The following is a 20,317-nucleotide window of genomic DNA, read 5'->3' as shown; positions in this document are numbered from 1 at the left end:
ACATCATGGAATGGGAGCAGCAGAAACACAATACTCTGGCCCAAGTTTCAGTTAGGGAAGGAGATAATTAAGGTGACCATATTTCCCTATGCTGAATACAGAACACCTAGTAAAATTATTCCTATTCCAGTGAGTTCAAAGGCAATAAATCAAAACTACACAGTACACACATTCAAATTAACATCAAATTGACTGAGCCCCTGTGACAGGGAAGCCGATCCACGCACTCAGCCTGGCGGGCCGGCGGGTGCCGGCAGGGAGGAAGGGCCGGGGAAGCTGATCCCCGTACGCAGCCCGACTGGCCGGCGGGCGCCAGCAGCGGGGAAGGGCCAGAAGCGGCCAGAACGAGCGCCCGGGGGACCGCCACGGGCACTGCAGACAGCCCCAAGCCAACTGCCTGCACAGCTGCAGACGGCCAGGAGGCCAGGTGGGCAGGCACTAGGGCCCAGGAGGCGGGCTCGGACGGAGGGGGCGTAGGAGGATGGGACGCCGCCCAGGACACCCAAAAGGGCGAACGTGGGAGCCAGGGCGGGGGGAGAGAGCGGGGACTGGCTGTGCTCTCAAACCCCACAGGCGGCGGCGAGGCACTTGGACGAGGGACGGCTCGGCAGGCCCCAGCCCACCAAAGCAAAGCCGCGGCCAGCAGCGGGCAGAGCGGAAGGGCCAGACGGAGCCGTGCGGCAACCGATGCCCGACCCGGACGAGCACGGAGCAGGTTGCTGCGGAGCCCGGGAGCCCCAGGAGAGGCTGGCAGAGCGGCCGGCGAACGGAGGACGGCTAGCGTGAGCCGTGGACGGACAGGGAAAGACAGAACAAGTGGGGGAGCAGGAGTGTGGGGCTGTCCTCTCCCCTGCTACAGCCCCCAGGAAAAAGAAATACTGTGTAGCTGGATTTGTTTTATTTACCTTTTTACATTTAGGGTTCACATAGGGAGTGACACATACTCCTGTGCACCTCAGTCACACAGTGGGGAGGGGATGGCTGGTAACCAACTGCCCCAACCCTTCCTGCTCAGTCCTGTCCATCCTCCATGCCTGGCAACAGAGGAGGGAGTTGAACATGATCCACTGGTGGTGGGGGTATAGAGGAGCAATGGGAGTGGATGGGGGGGGCTGAAGGGGCAAAGCAGGAAGATGGCAGTGAAAAGGGGAGTATGCTGATAGGTGGGCAGCAGAGGAAACATGTAATGTATACTCACCAGTCACCATCATACTCACCAGCCACCGCACTCACTAGCCACCGCAGCTCACAGCTCAGTCAGTGTGAGATGGGGGCAGGGCACTGCTGGCTGAGAGCCAGCACACTGCAGGGGCTACACTGGAGGACCAACAGGGGGAGCAGCATGGCACCACATGCTGTTGCTTTGCTCACCACAAGCATTGCTCACTACCCCTATCGTCAGCCACAGGATTCCCTTCCCTGATTCGCTGCTGGTGGGCAGGTGGCTGGCGAGCACGGATCTGGCCAGCAGCACAACCCATCAGTACTGATGGATTGGAGATGGAAAATATAGGACAATTTGCCCATTTTTCAGAAAAAGTTGGGGCATCTGAAAGTGTGGTTAAATACAGGACTGTCACTTTAAAAATGACACATCTGATCATCCTGGAGATAATAAATGCCCCTCCTGCTCCAACCAGCCTATAGCTGCCCTAGCTCATTCACTTTCTACCTTCTGTCTCCAAGGGACTCATCAGGTTAGTGAAGATTCCCTCAGCGGTCCAGGGGAGGTTGACCACTGCCACAGAGTCGCTGAACTCCATTCATTTATGGCATAGTCAGATCTGTGATTCCCATCCATGCATTGATATTGGGGATATAACCTCTATTGATCGTGTCTATTCTATATGAAATTTCAGTGCATCCTGACTAGACTTTCACTGCGCTCTCCTAGTATTCATTGGGTTAAGTATAAAATCTGGGCTGGCTTTACACTACTGGTGGTTTCAAATAAGGATGTAAGCAACTAGTCGACAATCCAATAAGCATATGCTTATTAGATAGTGGACTCAACTAGTAGCTCCCCCTTCTCTTGCTGCCTCTATCAGAGAGAGGCAGCAAGTGGGGGAGCAGGAGCCGGTTTCCCCCAGCTGTTTCCCCCCAGCACTATATCCGGGGGGAGGGGGAGGAGCGCAGTGGGGAACTGGCAGTGCTTCCACCTTTGAAATGTAGCAAGAGCAGGGTTCTTTCAAAAGTAGAAGCACCGCGGGAGGAGGGGGCGAGATGGGGACTCAAGCAGTCCCCCACTGGCCCTGTGCTCGCTCCTTTTGAAATGTACAAGAGCCCCAGAGGGGCAAAGCAAAGTGCACACAAAGAGCATCGGGTGAGCAGCGGATTCAAGCAGACTGCATCAACTATTCGATTAGCTGATTAACATCCTTAGTTTCAAAGTCCTGATCTAGAATGTGGAGGGAATAGTCCATAACTTTAAAGAAAGTTCTGCAGAGACTACACACAAGCATACGGTAAACTACCATAACTAATGTGAAAAAAGGCTATGGCCAAGATCTAGAAGGACTCATAGGATATGTCTACACAGCAAAGTTATTTTGAAGTAGCAGCCATTATTTTGAAATAACTTTACTAGCATCTACACAGCCAAACCGCTATTTTGAAATTAATTTGAAATAGTGGAGTGCTTATTTTGAATTTGGTAAACCTCATTTCACAAGGAATAACACTAAATTTGAAATAGCTATTTAGAAATAAGTGTTGTGTAGACACTTATTTCGAAATAGGGGGCCTCCAGCCTTCCCAGGGTGCCCTGGTTGCCACTCCAGCCTCAACCAAGAACACTCCTCTCCCTCCTCCCTCCCTGGATCCCTTAAAGGGGTTCATAATGGCCATAGTGCCTATGCCAGCTCCAAGCCTGCCAGCCCAGAGCCAGCAGTCACTCCCAATGACCCAATGGCCCCAAAACATGAGCCAGCAAGCCACTGGCAGCCAGCCCTCCACCGCTCCCCTGGAGCAGTCTGCTAGCTCCCAGGAGCTGCCAGGGCCTGGAGAAGGCGGGCACCTTCCTGGTCCAGGGTGGAGATCATGGACCTTAGTCACATTTGGGGGGGATGCCCCCAATGTCCATGATCTCTGCACTAGATGGAGGAACGTGGCCATCTATGGCAGGATAGTTGCCAGCCTGGCCACCAAAGGCCACATGCGAACCCCGGAGCAGGTTTGCATGAAAATCGAGTTGGCCTGTCGAGATCCCCCAAACCTGAGCCCTGAGCTTTCCCTCCCCCTTCTTCCTCTTGCTTCCCACTTCCAGCTCCCTCCTCCTAGGTTTCCCCCTTCCCACTACCACCCCTTCTTCTCCCCTCTCCCGCCTCCTTTCCCCAGTCTCACCAGAGTTTCATTCCCCCCCCCCCCAGTATTGTTAAATAAAGACAGTTTGTGGTGTATACATGTATTTTATTTGACATCAGGAAAGGGGGTTAGGGAGGAGTAAGTGGAAGGACGTGAGGGAGGAATGAGGTACAAGCCCCCAGTGGGGAAGACCAGGGAGGCTCTCAGTGTTCCTCAGGGTGGAAGCTCTCCCGCAGGGCCTCCTCGATACTGACAGCCTCCTGGATGGCAGCCTGCAGGAAGTCTAGCCAAACTCGCAGCAACATGTCCACGAGAAGCATCAGAGTGCCCAGGGTCAGGTCTGGCTCCATGTTGCAGAGTGCTGTGGTGTCCCAAGTGAGGGCAACCAGAGCACGCAGAGACAAAAGGTAGGCAAGCAAGCAGGGAAAGCTGAGAACCAGCTGTCCCTTTAAGCACAGGCCTCAGATAGCCTCAAGCAGCAGCCACACAAAGTAATTCTTGACCTGATGCCCTGCTGAACCTGGTTTGGGCCGTCCTTAAATGCAATTCAGCATCCACTCAGTGTGGGCGCATTATTTCAAAATAGCAAAACGCTATTTCGAAATGCATTTTGTGTGTAGATGCATTATTTCAAAATAACTTATTTCTAATTAACTATTTCGAAATAAGATATTTCAAAATAATGCTTTAGTGTAGACATACCCATAGTTAGTGAGCATAGCACTAAAGAGATACACATTTTCAGAAGGATGAGAACAGAATTTATGAGATCAGGAAGAATACAAAGACCTCTAAACACAAAAACGTGTTTAAGCAGAAGCAGAATTTCATCTAACAGTGAACTGGTACATGGCTACAAAAATGAATGCTTACCTCAGATCAGCATGTGATATAATTTAAATTATATTTTATTTGTGGAATAAAATTTTAAAAATTCAGAATTCCAATGAAAAATTGGTATTTCTCAGTTTTATTCCCATTTTTAAAAGTACACAAAGCCAATACACATTCGAAGCCAGACAATATAGAGAGATCCACAGGAACCCTTAAAATTAGATGTCAATTTGCCTGCAAGGAAGCAGTTCTGTATTACAGATAACAATATTTTAAAAGCTTAAAAACTCACCTATGTGTTTTTTATCTGCTGAGTTATCCATTCACATTTTCTTTTTCTGCATCCTTCAGTAAAATTTCTATGTCTAGCCTACATACCTGTCATTTTAATGTTCAAGTCAAAAACAGTAAAAAAAATACTAAAAATACATTCAAGTCTACATTGATTATAATACAACAAAAATCTATACAACATATACACGCTTCTTATAAGAAATGTGTGACCTGCTATTGACACAGAGGCATCGTGGCCTTTCCAGAGAAAAGGTAAAGCTGCCTTTAGTTCATATTGATGCTACATTGAAACTAGTATTTCACCTCTGAATAAACATAAAACTTCCTAGCAAAGAAGTGGCATACACAGACACACACAATGACCATATAATTGCATTATCACAAAGAGTTTATGTACCATGTATACAGCGACCCATGCTAACTAAGTCAGTGAATGTATGTACAGAGAAATGTTTTGAACCCAGTGAAATTGGCAGTATTGTTTTATAGGTGATGATGAGAGGTATAGAAATGAGCCCCCAAAGCCATTTTAAACTCTTTTGGAAATCACCTTTGGACTGGATAAAAAAATACTTAAACAAGACTGTCCAATAGTTGGAAAGGGTGAGCTGTTTTCAAGGGTGGGTTGAGACTGCTCTGTAACTCACATGAGTTGCTCAGCACTTAGCAGGAATGGTTCAAAAGAGAAATGACATCAATGAGAGATTCAAATTGCATTCAGATGGCTACTTCAGTGATAACTATATTGGTAATATAGTTGGTATTCAAACATTTGAATAATTACTCCTGAAAATGTTGCACTTATTTACATTGGTGCAAAATTCAATTCATATTATTTTCCAAAATAATGTTTTATCTTCCAAAGATTGCTGATAGATTATATCTTCATACTGGGTCCCCTGAGTTCCAAAAGTAGAGTCCACAATTAAATGACATTTAAACAGTATGAAATGTTTAAACCATTATGCAGCTGAATGTCCCTGAGAGTTCTCCTTTTAGCTTGTTTCTCCATGAACTCATGTCTTCTCTACAAAATCTGAGGAAATGAATGCACACATGTATATATTAGTTGACCACAAGGTGCTACTGCAATATAATTGTTAAATAGTAATAACAATAAATGTACATAACATCTTATGACACTACATAAATAATTTTATGCTAATTTTCCCTTTCAGAAAGGCTTTCTCCAGATCAGTTTAGGCTCCAGTTCTCCAAACAGTCCTGCATATGCTTGACTTTAAAAACATAAGTAGCACCATTATAATCAATATGCATAAAGTTAAGTGCATACAGAAATGTTTGCATAATCAAGACCACAATTAACTTGGTAAAGATGCAACTTAAATGTTATTAAAATATCTAAGAACAAAGGTTTAGACTAGGGTGGCGAACTTTTTTGAGTCGGAGGTCACTAACCAACAGAAAAATCAGTCGAGGGCCACTCACAAGTGAGAAGCAAAAACACCCAAACAAAACCCTCACTGACGTGGCCCCTGACTGAGAAGGAGAAAGACAGTCCCTGCATTCCCCTTGCAGACCAGAGCCTAGGCGGGTCCAGGCTGGTATATTCTGTGTGCTCCAAAGGAGGACAGAAGGGGACTGGAGTGCCAGTATAGGCTCCCCAATGCTGAGGGGGAGCCCAGAGCCTAAGGGGCCAGATCCAGGCAAGCCGTGGACTACATCTAGCTACTGGGTTTAGACATTTTTGCACTGAGCTCCATAATAAAAACAAGATTTTGCTTGGATTTATAGGAGTGACTGATTTTAACTGACATGAAATTATACTAACTGTTCTAATATTAGTCATGCCAAAATATTTTTTTCAAAAAGCAAGTATAAAATACTGCTCATATAGTAGAATGATAAACACTTGCATTGACAATAAAGGGGAAGACTTCATGTTCATACATATTAGAGTGTCTGGTGAATTCTCTGATACTGGAACCAGAAGCACGTCTGACACACAATCACATAATGAAGTATAAAGAAAAGTTGGTGTATACCTTTCAGTATTTGTATTACTTCATATGACACATGATCCTTGAGACTGTCATACAAATTTTGGGCAGTTCCATTATTCTGTTCACCTTCCCTCCACTTGCACAACATCATGAATTTATAAACATTAACCTCGTCTTCCTTTGCCTGAATCTGATGAATATCTTTCATTTCTAACTTAAGGCATTCAATGGCAATTTCTTTCCAATCTTTACCCATCTTCCTTGCAAGAGTCATCAGTTGCTGGTCAGTTAATGTAGTTTTAGCTTTAGTTCCATCTAAAAAACATACAGGATACAAATAACAAATCGGCTCCAACATTCTTATTTTCAGTCGGTACTTAATTAAATGATTCCATTATTTTTGTATACTGCAACACAGAGATATGCAATGAAGGTGATCATATTAGGGTGTTGTAGGGATCTAAGGGTATGTCTAAACTACATGGCTCCGTTGACGGAGCCATGTAGATTTGTTTGTTCGGCAAAGGGAAATGAAGCCGCAATTTAAATAATCGCGGCTTCATTTACACTTAAATGGCTGCCGCACTGAGCCAACGAACAGCTGATCAGCTGTTTGTCGGCTCAGCGCGCTAGTCTGGACACTCCCGCGCTGACCTGAAAGCTCTTTATCGACCTCCCCAGTAAACCTCATCCTACGAGGCATAACAGGGATATCGATAAAGGGCTTTCAGGTAGGCGCGGGAGCATCCAGACTAGCGCGCTGAGCCGACAAACAGCTGATCAGCTGTTTGTCGGCTCAGCGCGGCAGCCATTTAAATCGCGGCTTCATTTCCCTTTGCCGATCAGCCTAATCTACATGGCTCCATCGATGGAGCCATGTAGTTTAGACACACCCTAAGAGTTTAACTGGTAAGCCGATAAGCATTGGCTTATCGATTAACCTTACCAGTTAAACTCCCAGCCACTCACAGGGCTAGCAACCATCGGAGGCCTGCAGGGCCAATGGCACTAGCAGCCTCCGAGAGCCTGCAGGTTCAACAGCCATTAGTGGGGGTTTTTTTTATTTGCATCCCTATTGCATTTTCACTTAATTCATTGATGCTGCTATAATGATGACTAATAAAAACCTGTAGTGAGCTACTAGCTCACCAGGCAGTATAGGAAGGATGAGGAGAGGAGTAGTGGATTACCCACAGGGACACACATCTTGAAGGACCAGCATTACTGTACCATGTGAGTAACTTCTTCTTCATTGAGTGCTGTCCCTGTGGGTGCTCCACTTAGGTGACATAGTAGCAGTACCTGCCAGATGGTGGTGGGCATTGGAGTCATTTATGTAGAGCAGGGCTACTCAACATGCAGCCCATTTGTTTGCAGCCCACGGATGGGAACCAAACCAAAGAAGTAGTCAATATAATGGTCTTCTGTTGATATGAGATTTGGTAGTTAAATTCCTGGACAGTCATTGCTCATTAAAAGTACTGTCATATGGGTGGAAATTAGGTAAATATGGCACTTTTATTAATATCAGCAGAACTGACTTAAGTGGAGCCTACATGTTGTGTAGTCTTGTCTTAATCTTTGTATTCATAACTGTCAGTGTGAAAGGCTATTTGCATATATTTGCACGTATATGCAACTACACAAGTTGCGGCCCTCGGCATGTGCTATGAGTATCATTGTGGCTCCTGGGGCTTCCAAAGTTGAGTAGCCCTGATGTAGAGGAAGGAAGGACCACATCTGCCAGAGATGTGGAGGGTATTTACCCTTTCTGTAGGGCGTAATGTTGTGCGAAAGTGTGATGGGGTCTTCAAAGTATTTGAAGGCTTCAATATCTGAGATATAGGTGAGAGGATTATTCTAGGAGAGGTGGGTGAGATTTTGTGGCCTGCACTGTGCAGGGGGTCAGACTAGATCAGTGGTCCCCAACCTTTTTAGGTTGTCGGGCGCCAGGGGGCGTGGCCGTTTGCCTGCCGGGCGCCAGGGGGCGGGGACCGGGGGCGCCCCCCCATCCACGCGCCCGGGGGCGGGGCCACACCTACCGCGCGCCCGGGGGCGGGGTCCCCCCATAGCTGCGTGCCCGGGGGCAGGGCCCCCTCTAAGGGCCGCGCGCCCGGGGCCGGCGCTCCCCGCCACCCCCTCCCTCCCGCTGAGTGCCGCGCGCCCGAGGCCGGCGCTCCTTCCCCCCCCCCCCGCCGAGTGCCGCGCGCCCGAGGCCGGCGCTCCTGCTCCTCCCCCCCCACCAAGTGCCACGCGCCCGGGACCGGCGCTCCCCCCCCTCCTGCCGAGTGCTGCGCGCCCGGGACCGGCGCTCCCCCCGCCGCGCACCCGGCGCTCCCCCCGCTGCCTCCCGCCGAGTGCCGCGTGCCCGGCGCTCCCCCCGCAAGCGCCCATGAGCCATGTGCCCGGGGCCAGGCCAGCCCCGAGCACCTGGCGGGCGCATTGAAATGCCCCCGCGGGCGCCATGGTGCCCGCGGGCACCATGTTGGGGACCACTGGACTAGATGATCATAATGGTCCCTTCTGACCTTAAAGTCTATGAGTCTATGTTGGGAGGACCAGGGTTGTCTTGGCCAGGCAGAGGCTATTAGACTTACTGTGGCCTGGAGGGAGCGGATCTTGTTGATCACTCTGGCAAGTAGAGGGATTGGTGGAAAGGCATAGAGTAGGGGAACCATCCAGTGGATGGTGAAGGCATCCCCCTCCGACTTCTTGCCAGTCCTGCTTGGGAGCAGAACTTGTGGCATTTGCAGTTGAGTGCTGTTGCAAAAAGGTCTATAGCTGGGAAACCCCACTTGCGAAAAACTAAGAGAATATTGGTATTGATCTCCCACTCGTGTTGTTCCAAGAAGTGTCTGATGGCCCTGAGCTCCAGGATGTTGTTATGGAGGTGTCTCTCCCATTGGGACCATGTGCCCTGTATTGACCTTGTGCTATAATGGGCACCCCAGCCCATAAGTGATGCATACATCATTATAGTTATTGACAGATCTGGGTGGTAGAAGGGTATACCGGCAAATATGTTGGTTGGAGAAGTCCACCAGTTGAGAGATTGTAGTACTGGTAGAGGAAGTGTGAGACACCTCACGAGGCAGTGTTGGGTTGGAATGTAGGTGGTTGCGAACCAATGCTGTAGGTAGTTCGCGGATAGGACAACAAAGGTTGTTGCCGCCATGTGCCCCAATAATTGGAGGCACATCCTGACTGTGGAAAAAGGAATATGATTGACCCCCCCCCCCAAATGAAGTTGCAGAGTGCCCTGAATCTTTGTGGTGGCAAATAGGCTCTTGCTGTCACCAAATCCAGAAGAGCCCTGATAAATTCTATCTTTTGTGTGGGCTGTATGATGGACTTGTGTATATTGATAAGCAGGCCAAATTGGGAAAAACTTGCCCTGGTAGCAGTTGTCATCACTTTAGTTTGTTGCAAGTGGAGCCCTTGATAAGACCATCATCGAGGTAGGGGGAAGATGATGACGTTCTGTCTTCTGAGGAAGGCTGTGACTATGGCTAGCATCTTCAAGAACACTCAAGGTATCGTAGAAAGACCAAAGGAGAGGACTCTGTATTGGTAATGGTCTTGACCTACAACAAATCTGAAAAATCTCCTGTGGGCCAGGTGGATGCTTACATGAATATATGTGTCTTGAAGGTCGAGGTCTGAGAACCAGTCTCTTTTGTCTAGTCCAGGTATTATAGTTGCAAGGGTCACCATCTTGAATTTTTCGTTGAGGATGAACTTGTTGAGTTTCCTGAGATCCAAGATTGGTCTCCATTCCCCTGGTTTTTTGGATGTTAGGAAATAGTTGGAGTAGAATCCTCTTCCTTGATAATCTGTAAAAACAGGTTCTGTTGCGCCTACAGTGAGTAAATTTTGCACCTCTGTTTTTAATAGGGGTTCGTGAGATGGGTCCCTGAAGAGGGAGAGGGTAGGGGGCATGGATATGAAGGGGACTGTGTAACCCGATTTGATAATCTCCCGTACCCATTTGTCTGTAATGATTTGGGCCCACTGTTGGTAGAAGGGGCTCAGGCGGTGATGGAAGGTGACATTGGAATGCAGTGGCTCTGTGGGGTGGACGCTCAGACCCCCTACCAAGACTTCAAATTTGTTATTTGTGTGAAGTCGACTGAGTGGTGGACTGGTTTTGCTGCATCTCCTCCTGTTAGGGTGTTGCTTAGGCCTCTGCTGTTGTCTGTAATAGTTATATTTATAGTTGTTTGGTAGGGAGTATACTTGCAGTTCTTATTAGATGGGGTGTACATCCCTAGAGTGTGGAGTGTGGTACAAGAGTCCTTCATTGAGTATAGGACTTCATCTGTCTTAGTGACAAATACTTGTTTTCTATCAAAGGAGAGGTCCTCCACCTTTGATTACAATTCTTTTGGGACCCCTGATGACTGCAGCCATGAGGCCCTATGCATTACGATTGCTGTAGCTGTGGCCCTAGCCACCGTGTCAGCAATATCCATTACAGCCTGGATGGCCATTTTTGCTATAGATAAACCCTCCTTAACAATGGACTGGAAGTGTAATCTCTTAACATCAGGAAGGTCCTGCAGTAGGTCCTGTAGTTTAGCATAGTTGGCATGATCATAGTTAGCCAGGAAGGTTGTATAATTTGATATCCTGAATTGGAGGGTGGCAGAATAGTATACCTTACAGCCAAAGGTGTCTAGCTGCATATGCTCTTTGTTGCAGGGTGTAGACTTAAATTGTGGGTTCATAGCCTTGTGACTAACTAAGTCCATGACCAGTGAGTTTGGCTGGAAATGTGTGAAGAGGAAGTCCATATCTTCTGCAGGGACAAAGTATTTTCTATCTGCCCTGTGATAGAGGCTGGATTTTGCCAAAGCACATCTGATGACTCCAAGATAGCTTCGTTGATGAGTAGAGCTATCTTTGAGGATGCTGTGGGTTGTAGTGTAATGTCTCTTGGAGTGTAATGTCCTGTGATTGAGCTACCTGCTTAAATAATTCTTGAAATTGTTTTAGATCGTCTGCCAGTGGAGAGGGCGATATCTAGAAAGCTGCCTCATCTGGTCTAGTGGATCTGGGGTCGTGTGAGGAACTCTCCGAGTCCAAATGAGGTAAGTTATCGTTCTCATTGGAGCCCACTTGTGTTATTACTGAGGGCGGGTGAGACGCTGAGGAATGCGTGGATATGGTCTGGGAGTGCATACATGTGTGCTGTTGTAATGTAGGAGCTGTATCTCTTGAGTCCGTGATTCCCAGAGGAGCCACTGAGGCTGAAACTGCTGTGGAGGATACATGCACGGCTGGTTGGGCCACAAGGGATGTTGCAGGGAATGATCCCGACTGAATGCCAGAGTGGTCATTGATCCCAGTGGAGATGAATGGCATGATGAAAATCTGCTCCTATGTCCGCTGCCATAGTCAGTTCTTGGTGAGAGCAGTGTAGGAGAGTGGGGAGCCCTTTCTGGCATATAAGTATGACTCTGGGTATAAGACACCACTGAGGAGCGTAGTGAGCAAGCTCCTGATCTGAGTGGTGTGCCTGGCTGAGGAGATTTTTGTAAGTGCTGGGTCTTGCGCAGCGCTTTCTTATGCTGCAGTGCTGGAGCACGATCGAGTTCGGTCTGACCAGGGATGATCTGTTCAGGCACTGTAGAAGTGCCTGTGGGAGCTGGTGGTGATGGCATATGTGGCTTTGTAGGTGTCGCTGCCTAAACAGCACTGACTGGTGCGGCATGGTTGGGTTCTGACTCAGCTCTCTTGGATGGTACAGATTTGCGTTTCTCCGCGGTGCCGGAAAGTGATGGCACCAGGGAATGAGAGGCTCTGGGCAGCGCTGTTAATGAGCGTGCCAGGGAAGCCCACAAAGCTTGTGAGCCTTTGGGGGTGGTGACGCCACCCTATCAATGGGCTTCTGATGTTCCCGTGTCTCCTCAGGTTTGTCCCGTGGTAGCCGTATTTTGGGGTCTTTTCTGGCTCTGGCTGTCATGTTATGACAATACAGGCACTTATGTGCTGCATGACTCTCTCCCAGGCATTTAACACAGGAGGCATGGCCATCAGAAATAGGCATCAAGTCTTGACATGAGTCTCATCTTTTAAAGATGGGAGAACCTGGCATGTTAAAGAAAAAGCCGCAGCAGCGGTGCTTCTCAATCTCTCTTTTTTTTAAGCGAATGTTGAAAACTGTCATTAACTGCCTAAACTATGAAGCAAACTTTAAAATAACTATAATAATTTTTGTTTTTCCTGTCAGTAAGAAGAACACTGTTCTGACTCCGTCTTCAGCCGAGGTAGAAAAGGAACTGACGGGGCTCACAACGAGCACACTCGACAAATGGCAGGGGCACGTTGCTGGGTGTGCAGGCGCGGCGTGAGGGGCACTGCTCATCAAAAATCTCCAATCAGTGACATGAGGATGCACTGAGACCTGAGTGGAGCACCCACAGGGACACCACTTGATGAAGAACATTTTTTCTGATCATAAATAGCTACTTATTAGTGGAAAAAAATGCACAAGCCTGAACACACAGATATGCAGATATAACGAATACCCAGGCATATCAGATGCATATGATATGCAGCATTGAACTACAAGCCAAGTTCCTTCAATTACTTGATACATGCAGGAATCTAGCATAATAGTCAATCTTAAAGTGTGCTACTGCTTACAGAGAATAATGATTATTATACGTTTGTAATAATTACTTTAATAGGAAGTCACAACCATGGTTATATCTGTCAAGTCAGAACTTCAATGGGCTAATCAGATTTCTCTTTCAGTGGATCATTTTATAAAATAAATGAAGTTTTAAAATGATTAAATAGCACCCTCTAGTGGCTAAAAGCCACCACAAAGAACAATGGTGAGCAACTTGAGGTCTGTGGGCGGCGTGTGGCTCATTGGAGTTCTATGTGTGGCCCGCAAGACATTCTGTTCACCCTTACCCATGTGCAGGGTGCCACATTCCATTGGTTTCCATCTGAATAGGTTTTTTTTTCTACTAGAATTACAGAGAAAACGTTGTTATCTGGCACTCATGGAGAATGGTGGTTGACAGTTAATTGAATGTGCTGGATACTCAAGCTTATAGCTCTGACCCCGTCTGCTACCAGCAGATCTGGCCCCCAGCAGCTCAACGAAGGCTGAAGGGGAAAGAGGCACCTGTTGATGATGTCAGACAGTAGTGCCAGCTGTCAAAAGCCCTGCAATGGAAAGCTGGGAGTCAGGAGCATGAGCCTGAAGCTGCGGTGATATTATGGCTGGGGGCCACAATCTTGCAGCCCACTGAAACGAAATAGAGGCACTCATGTAGCTCACTTGCTATCCTAAGTTGCTCATTGCTAATAGAGCCAATCACTGACATGCAAATGAAAACCTGATTCTTTCTTCATTTCTTGAATATCACCTTATACAAACATTATCATTATTTTCTTTGGATGAGCTGACCATGCAAAATAGGTACTGGACGCAAAAGACATATCTCTTTCCTGGACAGACACTGTAAGGGATTTAAAATGTAAAGTTCTGAGCTAAAACTTTACATATATGAAATTGTAAACAAAAACTGGAACCAAATGTATAATTTAGAATAGTGCCTAATGTAACATAATATTCTTCTGGATGACATTTTGGTAATAAACACCACAGTGTCTATAATTTCTCTGAATAACTGTTAGGAAAGCCAGTAAGGCTGAAATGTTAGCAATGTTTGGAAAAAAACTAAGATTCTTAGAGACATCTAGAATTATCCATGCAACCTGTTACCTGTTAGCATATCCAGATGCAGCAGGTGCATCTGATATCGTAACCTACTGAATTAAGGCTCGAATTCAGCAAAGCATATAGGTGAGTGTTATTGGCTTCTCAAAGGCCTGGTCTACATTAGGGAGCTATTTTGAAATAACAAGTGGAACGTCCACACTACCAAGCCCATTATTTCAAAATAACATGCTGATTATTTTGAAATAGTAACTCCTGCTTTCTATAAGGAATAACACTTATTTCAAAATAGTTATTTTGAAATAGTGGTAGTGTGGATGTTCCACTGCTGCTATTTTGAAATAATTACTTTCCAGAGTTATTCAGCGTTTCCTGAGCTCTAAGTTGAGGCAGCAAGTCCACATTAAGGGAGCCTGCCTCAGACTAAGTTCTAGGCTTCCCTGTAGAGAGGGCACACTATTTCAAAATAGTTATTTTGGAAGTTATTGTTTCAAAATAAGTTATTTCTAAATAATTTCCTAGTATAGGCATGCCCAATGAGAGATACGGGGTGCTGAACAATTCTGAAAAATTAGGCTACAACTTTTAGAAGTCAGAATGAGAGCTGAACTCTGGGAAGATCCAGTCCCAATCATGGGTGAAGAGTTCTGGAGTTAAAAAAAAAAAACAGGAATATCACAAAAATTCTTCAAAGCAGCTCTTTTACCTCGATGTATGCATTTACCTAATTTGTAGCATCAACCTAGGGTCATACAAGTAAACATTTGCTCCTACAAATCAGGTATATTGATGCCTTTTGCTCCCACAAATACAGGTTTCTGCCCTCATAGATTCTGTGGTCAGATCAGTGGAGGCCAATTTAACATTTAGCCCTCAGAAATAAATAGGATAAAAATAAACCATAAATAAATATTTTTGAATTGCACAAAAATTTTCTACCTGAAATATCTGTACCCTTTGGCCTTTTATTATAAATCTCTTCTTCAGAAAGGCTGACGCTTGATTTCCGTCTTCTGTTACCTGAGGAATAGATGGCAATTGATTTTACTTCTTTTGTATCATATATTCTTCTCTTATGATTAATCAGCATGTACAAAAGCAAAGTGGCCTCACTCCAATGAAGAGGAGAGTAATTCCCCTTGGAGGACACAGATATCGTTGCCAATTTTGGTTGTATATATACCTGGAGGATTCATCATATGACATAATCTTTAAATTGTTGGCAACCCTCCACTGGAAATGCATGGGTGGGGCAGGATGTAGAAGATCAGGGCCCAGCAGGTCAGTTGCTTCTGGACCCAAGAAAGAGGCAGACAAGTTCTTCCACAGAGCTGAGCTCTAAGTGAGGTCCAGGACTAGTCTGATGAAAACCAGCAATCTACCGCACCAGGAGATGAAGGACATGAGAGAGACACTGGAGAAAGGGCAGCCTGACTGCAAACCTAAAAGCCAGAGTTGGGCTGTGATGGACGGATACCCACAAGAACTGTTAGGAAATAGCCCAGTGAAACCAGACATTGTTGTGGTTGTGCTACTGAGATGCAAGGCGGCAGCAGCCCATTTCCCTAATGATCCCGTCATGGGATTGCCTTCCACTGCTTGGGTCCTGGGCTGGGACTAAGTGAATCAGCATGGGCATAGGTCCTTTTTCACTAAGGAGCTAGTTGGGCCTGAAATCTTAGGCCTGAGACAGGGGCTTGTTGATCAGCACACATCCCAAAGGTGCCTGAGCCCAGAGATTGTTTGGTGGTTGCCTGTCGCAGCTAGGAGACAGAGAACTATCGATTGTTTAATTGATCAGCTCCCACTGGCCAATTGGGATTGCCAACTATGTAATATTTAAAAACTGGACACTCCAGCAGGAGGGCTAGAAATGCCCCACCTCTTCCCCCAAAGATCATAGAATAGTAGAACTGGAAGGAACCTTGAGAGATCATCAAGTCCAGTCCCCTGCCCCAAGTGTTTCCCAATTTTATTTGGCCATGGAACCCTTTTCAGCTTTGCAGAATTTCAAGGAAACCCTAGGTTTGTCAAGCAAAAAAAAGGGGGGGGGGCAACCCACTAATGCATGAAAATCACATTCCTTCCCCAAGACCCCCCTACCCCTTCCTTGAGGCCTCATCCTCTCTGTTCCCCTCCTCTCCATCACTTGCTATCCCCAGCCCTTATACACTCTCACTAGGTTGAGACAGGAGGTCCAGGCTCTGGGGTGGGAATGAGGGATTTGGGTGTGGGAAGGGGTGAGAAGTACAAGCTCTATGAGGGAATCTGGATGCAGGAGAAGAGAATGTTGGCTCAGGGAGGGGGTTCTAGGCTGGGGAGTGTTGGGCTCAGGTGGAAGGTTGGGGTGCTGAGCAAGCCATGGGCTTGTGGATGTGAGGGTGCAGGAGTTTGGGCTGGATATGTGAGGGGCTCAGGGCAAGGAGGTTGTGAGTATCATGGGCTCAGGACACAGATTTGTGATGTGTGGATGGTGCAGGAGTGTGGTGGCAGAAGACTGAGGATGTGGGGATGCAGGAGTTTGGGGATGTAAGAGGCTCAGGACAGGGGGTTCCACTGTATGATAGGCTCAGATTTGGGGTCAGGTGGTGCAGGAGTGTTATGATGCTGCAGTGAGATGGAGGTTTAGCCCAAGTTGGGGGCTTGTTGGCCAGGCTTCATTTTTAAATAAAATATGTCAAACTCAAAAGGTATGTCTACACTAGCCACCCTAGTTCGGACTAGGGTGGCTAATGCAGTCATTTGAACTTGCAAATGAAGCCCGGGATTTAAATATCCCGAGCTTCATTTGCATATACCCGGGTGCCACCATTTTTAAATGCCCGGTAGTTCCAACTACCTGCCCGCGGCTATACGCGACATGGGATAGGTAGTTCGAACTAAAGCTCCTAATTCGAACTACCGTTACTCCTCCTGCAATGAGGAGTAACGGTAGTTCGAATTAGGAGCTTTAGTTTGAACTACCTAGCCCGTGCCACATGTAGCACATATTTATATATATATAAATATATATAATATATGTGCCACATATTTAAATCCCGACTTCATTGACTATGTCAGGTAGCCTATTTTACATGCCTCTGTTGGCAGAGGCATATAGTCTAGACATACCCTTAGTGTGCATCCCATGCAGGGACTGGGGACCCCTGCCAACAGGCAGTGTGCTATGACGCCTGGTAGGATGGGAAGTACTAATTGGGTAACTACATGGCTGCAAGTCAAGCTGCTCTTAAGAATATCTGGGTGACCTCCCAATCCCCCGACACTGCCAGAATGGGGTACCCTAACTGAGTGGTTAAAAAAATAATGTAGTACACACTTTTCTTATAAATAACTTACTGATTGTGTTTCTTTTCTGTTCATTCTTGTTCTGGTCATGTAGTATCCAGTCACCTGTTAAAATATAAATGTTTTCTGGAGTAAATGAAAGGCACTGAAAATAATTCTCACTGCTAATCCAAAAATCCAATAATTCTCACACAGGAAAATTATTCATCTTTTATACTGCTCAGCAAGATTTAACAGCAGGGTACTGTAATGAGATATCATTTTGCTATGATTTTGTTACTTTTAACAAATATTTTACAGCACGTTTAATATGATGTGTTATCTTTAATAATTCAAACTCAACCATCCTTGCCAAAATAAATTAAAACATTTTACTCTGAAATGTGAAATTCTTTCAATTTTTACTCTTTGGTCAGTTGATTGAAACAGTACAATTTTTACCATTTCGTCAGCCTGATTCTAACTCATGGAAATTCAGATTTAACCCTTGGCTAAATCTGACCTTTTGTAACAGGTTCTCTGTTATCAATATAAATAAGCAAGGTTCTCCTATAGTGTTATTCTAAATCAGCTTTACATAACATTTGTGAACTAACTCTTTTTTGAGAGACAGTTCCCAAATATCCTAATAGCTATGTGTATGTGTACACTACCCTCCTAGTTTGAACTAGGAGGGTAATGTAGGCATACCGCACTTGCAAATGAAGCCCAGGATTTGAATTTCCCGGGCTTCATTTGCATAAGCCGGGCGCCGCCATTTTTAAATCCCGGCTCGTTCGAACCCCGTGCCCGGCTTATGCAAATGAAGCCCGGGAAATTCAAATCCCGGGCTTCATTTGCAAGTGCGGTATGCCTACATTACCCTCCTAGTTCGAACGAGGAGGGTAGTGTAGACATACCCTATGTTAATCTGTGTTTATTTCATTACCAAGATTCATGCACAACCTACAGATTTTTATAATGACCAGCAACTTGTTGGAAAATCTATTTACTTGAGTAAAACAGGAAGAAACATTTCTGAAAATGACAAAGTACAATACTATTTTTGTTATAGGTTGATCCTCTCTAGTTTGGGATTCCCTGGACTGGCACAATTTTAGTTAGCCAGATATCCACTTATCATGGGCATGGCCAAGTTTCTGGCAGTCCCATAAAATTTGTTTACAGCCACCAGTCCTGGCTCATTGTTTTGTGCTGTTATTTAGATCTAATTTTCCTCTAAATGTCTTCAAATAGCTCAGGCTATGTATAGACTTCAGGCTTCTTTCAGAAGAAACTTTTTTCAGAAGAGATATTCCGAAAAAACTTCTTCCGAAAGAGTGCATCCACACATAAAAGCGCATCGAAAAAGCGATTTGCTTTTTCGATAGATAGCGTCCACACTGAATGGATGCTATACGCTATCTTGCATTTCAGCTGTGATTACTATGTCCAGCTCTTACTACTTTTAAAATGCCGAGCCGCAAAAGTCCCAGATCTTCTGCCTCTATATTTTAAATGTACTAAGAGCCTTACTACATTTAAAATGCAGAGGTACATCGGTTCGGGACCCGGTGCAAGCTGGAACTGCTGAGTCTCGGCTTGCACTGGTCTGGGACCTATTCCTGCTGCAGCTCTGTATTTTAAATGGAATAAGAGCCAGGCGAGTCTTACTACATATAAAACACAGAGGTGCAGCGGTCCAGGATCTGCTCAGTCCTGGCTCGTGCCGGGGGTGGGGAGCTACCCCTGCTGCGGCTCTGCAGCTTAAAATTAGTAGCAGCTGGGCTGCCTGTGTGCCCGGCTCCTACTACATTTAAACTGCAGAGCTGCAGTGGGGGTAGCTTCTGGACCAGCTCAAGGAGAGACAGTGTGCCTCCCCTTATCGACTAATCATGTCGTCGATACAAATTGTAGCAACGATATGATTAGTCAATTACCCACTTCTTAACATCCTTACCTCTATCATTATATCACTAGATCTAAATCAGTGGTGAGCAGCCTGCAGCCTGAGGGTCACTAGGGTTCTATGTGTGTCCCACGAGACATTTTGTTTACTGTTGCCGATGTGCAGGGTTGCCATATTCTGCTGGTTTCCATCCACAGAGTTTTTTTCCCACCAATATTACTAAAGTGACATGCACATAAAGCAAGGGCACATGCAGTGAGGTGCGTACTGATTGCACACAACAATGACTATGAGAGCTAGGCACTCCCTCTGCATTCAATCAAAGTGCTGCTATGGTTCTGTCAGCACACCCTACAAATTCTAGGTACACAAGCATAGTTAGCAAAATTATCCTATACTAGGAGGCCATCTTGGTTACAACAATCTTGCGGCACACTGAAATGAAGGAGGGACACTCTTGCTGCCTATTCACTAGGTTGCCCATCGCTGATCTAAAGTCATACAACACGGTATTATATATTTATTTTACATTTCTTATTTCTGATATTGTAATGTTGTTATACTCTCATAACTGCACTTCTGCTACAGCATGTGTAAATCAACATAAAAGTTATAATATATTGAGATATTGTATATTTTAGAGAATATTTAAATTAATATAAATTACATTATTAACATTTTCCAATATTTCCAATCTCTCTTTTCCTGGGACTTGGCACTTTCAGGTCCAGATCTGGTGACCTCAATGAAAGCAGAATTTGACCCAAACTTACACACAAGTTTTCAGCAGAAACAAATTATAGCTCAGTTAAACACACACACAAAAAACTCACATTCTCTTAGTTTTGCTTTCCAGACAATTTCTTCAGATTCATCTTCAATCAAAGATAAGGTAAACACCATAGGTTGCTCCAAGTAGACTTCAAAATAATGTTTTAATTTTAAGACCGAGCCATCACAAAATTCAATTTCCTAAAACATTAAATCAATTTTTTTTAAAAGCTGAAATATTTACTCAAAGCATTAAATAGCTTAAACATAAAAAGA

At 45.5% G+C, this 20,317-nt stretch overlaps 1 protein-coding gene across 8 annotated transcripts in view; it reads right to left on the bottom strand.

Annotated features, from left to right (window-relative positions):
• Positions 1-4,193: 4,193 nt before the first annotated feature.
• The window catches only part of LOC102456789 (NACHT, LRR and PYD domains-containing protein 1b allele 5-like), a 42,693-nt gene continuing 26,569 nt past the window's right edge, over positions 4,194-20,317 (bottom strand). For 7 of the 8 annotated variants that reach the window (XM_075937817.2, XM_075937816.2, XM_075937815.2 and 4 more), the window contains exons 11-15: positions 20,104-20,242; positions 17,434-17,487; positions 15,034-15,114; positions 6,438-6,710; positions 4,194-5,467 (exon numbers count right to left, since the gene is read on the bottom strand). In XM_075937817.2, coding sequence (XP_075793932.2) covers positions 5,448-5,467; positions 6,438-6,710; positions 15,034-15,114; positions 17,434-17,487; positions 20,104-20,242 — 567 coding nt within the window. In that variant the 3' untranslated portion in view covers positions 4,194-5,447. Of the gene's footprint in view, positions 5,468-6,437; positions 6,711-15,033; positions 15,115-15,277; positions 15,473-17,433; positions 17,488-20,103; positions 20,243-20,317 lie in introns of those variants that run through there. The other variant, XR_012906271.2, reaches the window with a different exon arrangement.

The sequence above is a fragment of the Pelodiscus sinensis genome, chromosome 10, assembly GCF_052426305.1.
Source record: "Pelodiscus sinensis isolate ZL-2025 chromosome 10, ASM5242630v1, whole genome shotgun sequence".
Classification (NCBI taxonomy): Eukaryota; Metazoa; Chordata; order Testudines; family Trionychidae; genus Pelodiscus; species Pelodiscus sinensis.
Note: the sequence above shows the minus strand (reverse complement) of the source record. Positions and strands in the feature narration are given on the sequence as shown.